A 10,488-nucleotide genomic window follows, 5' to 3' on the forward strand; every position below is an offset into this window, starting at 1 on the left:
TTTTACAGCACCAATTTTTATTATATTAATTTCACCACAAAAATTACTTTTTTCTAGCTAACTTTGATAATATGTGAGAAATGGTCAAAACCCTTTCGTTATTTTCTGATAAATGAGGAAGGAAAATCCTTTCAAAACAAGCTGAAATTACAGGAGGAAAATGTGACAAGGAGATGACAATGAAAAAAATAAAATTAAGAAGACTTATTACATGTTAAAAATTGGTAATTTCGTGGCTTTTTTCGAACCCACGACCATATAGAGGTAATGGTACCTATTAAGACAGTTAATTTTAGTTCAAACAAAGGTAAAAATGTTCAACACGCTCTCAATTATAGTTCCACTCAACTGAATAATTTAATCTGCTTAGAAAATCAACACCATAGCGCTACTGAAAATGAATTATGAATAGTTATTTATGTTTTGTGACTTGTGCCTGTGAAGATTTTTTTTTTTTCAGAATATTATATTAAAACGTCATTTATAAATGACGATTATCACTTCCTTGATAAATTAAATAAAGTAATTAAAATTGAAGGGAATAATGAAGAGAAGGAAAAAATATAAGCCTTTATTTTATTTTAGAAATATTTATAATTATCTTGAAATAATAATGGTTAGTAATAAATTGTGTTTTAAAATGAAAAACGATATTAATTCCATCCGCCGTTTTATTTATTTAATGAGCTTCAATTATATAATAGTAAATAATGTAACTTCCATAATTTAAGCATTATATGGCCTAATTATATGTGCCTAAGGAGACAAAATAAAGATATCAAATTAGGCAATGCCTATTATATCACCATCAAACATGTATTCATTGTCATTTTATTTTTGTGACGAGTGGGATGTCATAAGTGGGATGTATATTCATAAATGTTATATTATAAGTGTAATTCTCATGTAAGTGATAATAATGTTTTAATGGGAATAAAAATATCTATAATAACATATCAATCTGTTGTCCATTTAAACGCGTACCCGTTTCAAGCCAAGGTATTTTTACTAGGATTGATGTTTTTTATAACTGTTTAGATTCGAAATTTCGTTAATATATCATAGGTTATGTACTAACTGCTCAACTTTGATCCTTAAGATAACCCGTAGGTTTTTGAAATGGGTACTTTTTTTAGTTTACCTAATAAGAAAGCGCCACTTATGACGTGGAAGGCCTTTTAGACCTAAATATAAGATTTAATATTATTTTCATTTTTAGAACTCCATATATGGCGTACCTATATCTGTATATTTCAATATATATGTAGTTCTGATAAGTTGTTTTTGAAAACAACTTATCAGTACTACTGAATACGTCCTTGCGTAGCTACGACTGGTGATTTCTAATTCGGAACTAGGATTTCCCCAGTTAAGGAAATTGTTGCGCTGCAAACAAAAAAATCGGTCGATTGTTTGCTGTGCCATAGTGAAAGATCGGTATAACAAGAGTATTGCGATGAAAATAACATCCTAACTATGCCTTTCCATATGTATAAAATTTGAGAGTCAGAAATCCTAGTTACAAAGGATCGGGAGACATCCCTCCTTAAGAAAGTGATAACTACTCGTACTCGCCCCTCTAAAAGTCAGATATCTAATTCTCAGTTCTCTTCTCTATTAAAATGCAATGCAACATAACATCCTTAGTCGAACGTCTTCGGAGAAATTCATATTGATGGCGTTTGTCCATAATTAGCCTAGTGTACTCAAGTTTAAAAACCGGCTCACATCAGATAGAGTAATCTCATATCAGTAGTACTCCTAATATCATCAAAATCTGTAGTTTTAAAAACCCGGTCAGGAATAAAGTTCATTGAAATAGTTATTCTTGTTAGTACATCTTTTGAAATTGATTTTAAATTTCATATTCAAGTCCATTTACTCTATTTTAGTGATTTTACTAAAAAATGTAAAATAATGATTTCAATTTATAATTTTAATTGTTTGTCATTTGGAGATATGACATATCCGAAGAAAATTCAATATTATTTTGAAGAACAGGACTGTAACTGGACGTTTTCCATGAGGGTGATCACTGCCTCTAGGATTTACGGGTCTTTCCATACAGCAGTCTTCATTAAGTGAAATTAGGAAGAAGATTGTAATTATTCCGAGTGTAATTAATTTCAGTCACATGTTTTTATCGTAACCTTTAATTTGTTAAAACAGGAAGCGATCCAATGCTACTTCCAACAACAATGATCTATAGAAACTTCATTCAGTTTTTTTTTTTTGTTTATAAACTAAACAATTATTTCAAACCTTGCACGTAAATAATATAAGTATAGCATTTATTACTCTTATTTTCAAACCCTTAATTATGTTACTAGGATATTAAAATCATGAATAAATTAAAATAATATGGCAATAATTAACGAGATAGTTTAAGTGAAAAAAAATTGTGGGTTTTACCATATCAAAAACAAGTAGAGCAGATTCTAACTTTTTTATTGGGAATCGCGAAAGGTTATAATGGGTATCGGTATGTTGTTACACAGTATTACCATAAAGGAAATTGTATTATTGATCTGCAACAAAATAAAATAGGTTTTAAAGAATGAGAAACAAGAATTTTGGTGGATTTCTTTTAATAAAAAAATCCTTCTAAACTTAAGAAACCTGATAATAAAAATTTTTATAATGTGATGTTAGACGGAAAATTCTACAAGAGGATTTAATGGAAATTTGAGAATGACAAATTAATATATAAAATATGTCTACTAGATGATATATGACGATAGAAGTACTAGGCAAAACAGCCCAAATCCCGAAATGTTCAACAACCTCGATCACTCATAAACATCTTGAAGTAGAAAAAACATTTACTGAAAAATAAATACAGAAAAATTTACCAATATTCAAAACATAAATTTGCTGCAGTAAAAAGTTGTATTTATTATAGCATTAAGACAAACCAGTGCTATTTATCTTGAACCAAACATTAAACGATACAGTTAAGTCTTCGAATAACCTCAACTGTACCACCTAAAATTTATTGTATAAATAAAATTTAAAAAAATACTATCATCTTTTTAGTCATTTGATCTTTTCTTTCACTCAAAAATTTGTCTACAAGCCTCTGATGTTAAAATAAATATTGTAATCAAAGTAGTAGAGAAAAAAAAATTCAAAATGTAGGAAAATAGCTCAACATTCGTCGCGATAAGTAGTTAATGAAATTGTTTTAATGCAATTGTTTCACAATATTTGTATGTATGTATAAGCACTCTTTTTTTAATGTATATCAATTTTGTAAAAACTCTCTTGCACCTTTTATTTCTATTTTATTTCCCAGACTGATATAATTTTACTCGCCTAAACAAATGGCGCCTGACAAGCACCAAACTCTAATAATAGCCAAATAAATTTTGTGGTTTAAGAATAATTAATATGCCTATAAGAAAGTAGACAAAAATAACTAAAAATCAATATAATTTTAACTTATATTTGGAAATGATATTTTAAATTAAAGATAATAAAACAATGACACATCGCAACACTCACTGAAGCAGTTCATGTGGAATGACCAAATAATTGAGATATTCTGGCAACATTTGAGGACATCGAGGCTAATGGGAGGGGCTTGCGATCAAACGTTTCGATGTGGCACACCTGAACCACAGTGTTTATAAATAAAATTATTAATAATTAATATTTGTGATAATCATTTCTTGTTTTAATTTAATAATTCTTCAACCGTAAATATTATTGTTTTTACTGAAGTTTTTATTTATTAAATTTAAATACTAATAAAAGTAAACAAATGATAATCAATCAATTGATGTTTAATATTATTTATTGGAAAATGTTAATTTAATTGCAAGACTTTTATATTACCTTGCGTTATTTTCTTCAACAATCTTATAATTATTAAGAAGTATGAAGTATGTAAAAAAATTCACTCTCAATCAAAATTACTATATAAAATTGCTAAAATTCTCTTTTTTGCCATAAAAGCATTGGATGTATTAGGGTAGTTTTAAAAAACTATATCGGTTTATGTTAGTAATTCAGATGAAGACAAAATAATTCTATTATATATGACTAACGCCTTTAAACGTGCCTTCTACTTTCACTACAATGACATTATTAATGTTAAAATTCGGTGGTGCTCGAATTGTTACTCAATTCGTTACATTTTGGCCAATTCTTAAAAATACTTTATCACTAAAAAATTAAAAACAAATTATATACCATTAATTAATTATTCATTTTTACCTGATAACAAAAATCTTTAGTTGAAATCAAACACATCAAGCTATTTAATAAGGTTTTCTTCATCAGCTGGGGATAAAATTTTAAATCATATAAATAATGTAAAAACGTTATAAGCGGATGGTAAAAGTATTGAAGTAAAAAAGCAACCTTTTCATTTCAGGACAAATATAGTTATTGTTTAAAAAAGGGTATTTTGCTTGAAATTTATTTTGGGCTTTAAGACGTTCTACGTCATTCGAAGCAAGCCCTTTCATGTCTTATCCATATTGTAGGTGTGCATCGACGATTTACAAATCTGAACGCTGGATCTACCGCTACGTTGGATTATCAATGACGTCACAAAGGAAACATGTATGTATTGTCATCCAAACCGGTCTTATACGCAAAATTTCAACTCTATCAAGTTATAAAACATCTACTTCAAAATTTAATATCACTATTTGACCACAACAAACATAAAAACATTGCAAGTTAAAAAAAAGTTTTTTTTTATATATAAAACACCTTTCTTTTTTGTACAATACTATATTAACCTCCTTTCATATCATATTTACAGTATTATCACGTAAAAACACGGCAAATTTATCTGAATTCAAGTGGTTAGTGATAAATATTTAATCACAACATTATTATTACAAAACATTAATACATTTATCAGATTAGTACAATTGTCGTATAATATAAAATTTTATTTAGTTTGCAACCATAGTCTATAAGGATGTTTGTTCTAAAAATATTATCAGTTTTAACAACGGCATTTTATGTCAACGGTAAGCCATTAAGATTGGAATACTCCACAAGTTACGTTTTAACTTCATTAAAAGCACACAATGACATGATATTTGTATACTTTGTTTCTTTGACTCAGCTCAATTCGGAGATTACAAACAAGATTTCGGGTATGTGACTGTGAGAGATGGAGCACACATGTTCTATTGGATGTACTACACCACCGCTAATGTATCAAATCACACTGAGAGACCTCTCATCGTGTGGCTGCAAGGTGGACCCGGTGGTTCCTCTACAGGCATTGGTAACTTCGAAATACTTGGTCCACTTGATGAGAATTTGCAAGAAAGAAACTACACTTGGGTAAAAAAGATTTATTTTATATTAAATTATTATTAATTTTTTATCGAAATATATTTTTATTTCATTATGTTTCCAGGTGAACAATTTTAACGTCATCTTCGTCGATAACCCCGTTGGTACAGGTTTCAGCTACGTCGATGATCCTATTTATCTGACAACAACAAATGATCAAATAGGTACCATTACAATACAATTTTGTATAAAACATTCAAATGAAACATTCTGAAGTAAATGAAGCTAACACTCCCATTAATATTACAGCTCTCGACTTTGTCGAATTGATGAAAGGGTTTTATCGATCTAATCCTGAGTTCGAAGAAGTGCCACTTTATATTTACGGACAATCATACGGCGGAAAGATGGCGATTGACATGGGTATCCGAATGCGTGAGGTACTAATCACATGAATAATCAAATTACATATATAAACTAGCTGTTACCCGCGACTCTGTATGCGTAAAAAAAATATTGAAAACTCTTTCAAGCCCCGGATCCCTATCGCGCATGATAACGCTTAATTTCGGAAACAGGATTCGGGAACGGGATAAAAAATAGCCCAAGTTACCGCCTATTACATCAGCTACCTACTAATAATAGTCCCATCAAAATAAATCCAGCCATTACTGACATTATCTTGAATAAACAGACAGACAGACAAAAGTTGTAAAAGAGACGACACCTCTCAACATTCCATGGATTCACCGTGCGGGTGCCGGGTCCATCGCGTTGCAGGGAGAACTTCAACAATGCCTGGGACTTACGACCCAGGTGTACGTTTAAGGGGTTATCTAACGAGCGTTAGACGCTCACTCCACTGTCCAAGCTCCTCTCTCTACCTAACCAAATTTGAAATGAACTTAATAGCTCTGCCTTCGACGCACGTTCCAAGAATGAACTGATATTAGTTCTTGTCAGGCCCAAGTCGTGTAGCAGGTTGTAGAGAAATTTGGCTTTTTACCACTCGCTCCTACTTCTACCGCGTATAAATTTACAACGAACCTTTTCTTAGTGAGCTCGTACTACTTGTTGACCTTGATGACATGGTCTTTGCGGATGTTGGTTTACCAAGGAACCGTAAGCTCTATTATGACAACACGCTTTAAAATTCGCGAATATAAAAATGTGTCCGGTTTGGACGCCGTCGCACAAATATCCTCTGGGATTTTATATGTTATTTTGGTGTATGCACCGTATACATATATAACTATAAGCATGTAGTAAAAAACGATAACTTCAATATTACAAACAAACTTTATTTATATGTTTGTATAGATTAGAATATGTGAGTGTTATCTGTTTGTAGCATATATATACATTACACCGTCTAACTAAATTTATACAAAGCACGTGATTCTTCACGAAATAATGTATGAATAAAATATAGCAACCTACATGTTATTGTAATGGTTCAAAGCCATACTTTTTATATTGATCTAATAAATTAAAATTTTTCTTTAATATATTATATACAAACTTTCATGTAAGAAATTTCTTAATTACAGGTGTATTTTTTTTACTTCTTAAAATACATATGTCTTCAACGCGTACGACTTAAATAAAATTTGATTTCAAGTTACTAAATTTGGTACATACTTATATATTTAATTACAATTACTTTCATAGGCTGAAATTGCTGGAACGATAAAATCGAATTTAAGAGGAATAGCTATGGGCAACGCTTGGATAAGTCCAGTAGATTCCACTCTCACTTGGGGACCACTGCTGTTAGCTGCTGGTCTGGTTGACCAGACTGGATACGAACAAATACAAACATCTGCACGAGAGACTCAACGGTTATTCAACGAGGGATTATATCTAGGTGCAACTGCTCAATGGTCTGCGACCCAAACGGCTGTTTTACAAGCAACAACTAGAGTGGACTTCTACAATATATTAACTAAAAATCCAGTGCCCCAGACCTTTGATAATGGTAGGAAAATTTTGTTGAAAATACGACTATTTAACTATAAACAAATATGTTGAATTTTTTTTTTCTTTTAGAATTAGAAAAACTTATGCTGCCAGATAGTTTTTATGGAAAATCGAGAAGATCAAGAAATACTCTTAATACCTTAATGAACACGAGAGTGAAGGAAGCTCTTCGAATCCCAGCCAATGTCACCTGGACTGCGTTGTCAAACAGTGTATTTCACGCTCTCAGGACGGATTTTATGAAACCGGTGACCGAAAACAGTAAGAAAATAATATATAACAGAACATATAGTTTTATCTTATTTTATTGTACACCATTATCGACAGGACACAATAAAAAATAATTGAACAGAAAAATTACACATATATTTTTACATTATATAAAATGTAATGTATGTATGTCATATACATATATAGTTATAATATAAATTGTAAAAAACTTTTTTTTCCCAAAATTTATTTGTATGACATATACAGAAACTTATGGAAATTCTTTAAAATACTTCACTGAATCTTATCACTATGTTGATAATAATAAATTAGAAACTTATTTTAAATAACTAAATAATTCGGTTTTTACACATTTTAGAGGTTTCAATGAGAATTTATAAATCACTATTTTCACCTGGTTTTGTAAATATTAGTTTTTTTGCGTAACCTGGACACATTTAATTATTTTTGTAACTCACAAACAGCCGAAACAGGAAACGGCGTTATTTTTACTGACGTTTACAGAGAAGTTGAAATTATGAAATATTTAATTTACAGTCGAGAAGCTTCTAAACGAAACGGACATTATTATCACAAAGTACAATGGAAATCTCGACCTCATTTGTAGTACCACAGGTAAGTACAGTTTATTAGGTCTATATTTAAAATGCTCTAACTGAATCCAAAAAATACTGTCTCAAATTCATCCAAAGCTATTTTTAATATTAGCTCATAACTTATTTGCTAATTTTCACACACACTAAAATTTTAAAATTTTTTTTTTCTACTTTTATTGAGATTTAGAATGTTGTTTCAGAACACAAATTATGTTCTAGGCACTTAATAATAAGGAGAAAGGTTAGGTGAATTGCAAATATTCTATAAAATTCAACTGTCTAGGTCAAATCTTATGGGTGGATCGTCTTCGCTGGCAGGGAGCTGAAGGCTACAAAAACGCTACCCGCCATCCAATCTGGATCAACAATCGATTGGAAGGATACTACAAATCCTACAGAAACTTTCGTTTCTTCTGGATAAATCTAGCCGGACACAGTGTAAGTTAAATGCACATAGAAGATAGAAAAAAATTTCATTCCAATTGTCCTCGATATATATAAATGGTTTTTGTATATATTACTTATTAGATTACATCAACATACGCAACGTATAAACTAATAATCGAAACCAAATTGAGTAATATCGATATTATTATATTGCTTTCTATTGTAATCAAATTCTGAACCCGTATAGAAATCCAACCATAATATTTTTGTTTGATATACATACATTGCACATATTTGAAATATACTTATTTTATACATATGTAGATTAAAGTTTATACAGATATATTGTAAATAAAAAGAAGGATGAGATTATGTGATTCAGAAATAAATTACAGTATCTAATCATAACTAACGTTGCAGGTCCCTAGAGACAATCCCGCGGGAAGCAGCGCCTTCCTACGTGACATGACTTCATTTGGCTAAAATACATTACACTATCATTATTATTAAATCGGTTAAAAATATAAACAAAGCTTTTTCCTTTCATTGTTTAATTAAAACATCTATCAATATTAACGTAAAAATATGTCCTTTATGAAGTATGTATAACTTTATCATATTGTATTGATCATTATAAAGAAGAGAATTAATAAACTGGCTCGGGGCTGCATAATGGATTTAAGTCTCTCATTGTGAATTCATAATCAGCTTGATATCTGATAAGAACTGAAACAGCTACTTCTCAAACTAACTAAGCTTTACTGAAACCACAATTTCCAATTTGTTCTTCGATACAATTACACTTATTAAAAGGCATCGCTTTTAAAATATAAACATGTCTGTGTGATGTTTCTAATATATTACACGCTTTACTCCGTCATCTTCAGTATGACGTCAGTTTATTTTTATCATTCACGACTAAATAAAAACATGTGACTATAATCAACATAGTGTCTTCTTTAAGAATGTATCCTTATGATTCTCTGTATCGCATCCAACCGTAATTATTCTAGGTAACGAATAACAGTTGCTCTACAATGTAACATTATATTATAAATCTCGAATGAGCTGTAATTATACTATCTCCGTCTGGTATCGTGTTTATAACATTCAAACAGAAAACAACTACTAATTGTTATATAGAAACATTATTTATAATCGTAATACTATTTCCGTTACGCAAAATTGGGCTTTCGGTCTTGCATCGATATTGTACCAAAATAAAAAACATCATTTGTACTTCATTGGTTATTGACTGAAACTTTATAGAACCTATTTTGATTTGGAAGTGAAACGCATTCTTTTAAGTTAATTTTTCAAAAAAACAGGCAAAATTATTGTTTTCACTGAAACTTGATGAAATGCTTACATTTCAGGATTTTCAGAACCAGATTTCTGAATATTACAACGGTCAGTTTGGGAGAAATATAAAACGAATTCGTTGGAAAAAAGAAACAATTATGGCCATTTTCTTTGCACACTAATTTAGATAAGGTCTATCTTTAATCTTAAGTCATCGATAATATCTGTCCGCGTACAGAAACATTTTTATTTGTGATTGATTTACTTTACCAAGAAATTATAACTACTTAGGCTTAAAGCGTACTATGTCAATACACGTTCATATTATTTTGCATTCCCTTCGCGTTGCCTTTCCCGCGTTTTCTTTCTGATCCCACGGCTACCCAACCCTTACACGTTACAGTTATAAATTACTGTTACATATTTGCTTTCTTGCTTCAAAGCACATAATTTTGAAGTGCCAAATACCGACTTTTCTATACCGACCCAGATTTGTTGCCCAGAATAACCAACATACCTTTTTTGTATTTATTTTTATTTATAATTCTAATAACAAAAAAATGACCCTTTTTTCACAAGTTTTTTGTTATTACGTGCAGATAAAAAAAAAATGACATGAAAAAAATAAAATAGACAAATATTACAAGATGTTTCAAATAAATCTTTTTTACTAAATAATCAAATAGCTCAATACATTAATATATATTGTTTCTTTTTTTTTTAATTAAAA

The 10,488-nt window shown here is 30.1% G+C and overlaps 1 protein-coding gene across 1 annotated transcript; it reads left to right on the forward strand.

The window, feature by feature from the left end:
* Positions 1 to 4,853: 4,853 nt before the first annotated feature.
* Positions 4,854 to 9,402, forward strand: LOC116768802 (retinoid-inducible serine carboxypeptidase-like). The gene is made up of 9 exons (XM_032659639.2): positions 4,854 to 4,988; positions 5,087 to 5,310; positions 5,387 to 5,486; positions 5,572 to 5,702; positions 6,934 to 7,240; positions 7,312 to 7,503; positions 8,011 to 8,088; positions 8,353 to 8,507; positions 8,877 to 9,402. The coding sequence occupies exons 1-9, from the start codon at positions 4,937 to 4,939 to the stop codon at positions 8,937 to 8,939; spliced, it is 1,302 nt and encodes a 433-aa protein (XP_032515530.2). The 5' UTR covers positions 4,854 to 4,936; the 3' UTR covers positions 8,940 to 9,402.
* Positions 9,403 to 10,488: the final 1,086 nt, after the last annotated feature.

Source organism: Danaus plexippus, chromosome 4, assembly GCF_018135715.1.
Source record: "Danaus plexippus chromosome 4, MEX_DaPlex, whole genome shotgun sequence".
Lineage (NCBI taxonomy): Eukaryota > Metazoa > Arthropoda > Insecta > Lepidoptera > Nymphalidae > Danaus > Danaus plexippus.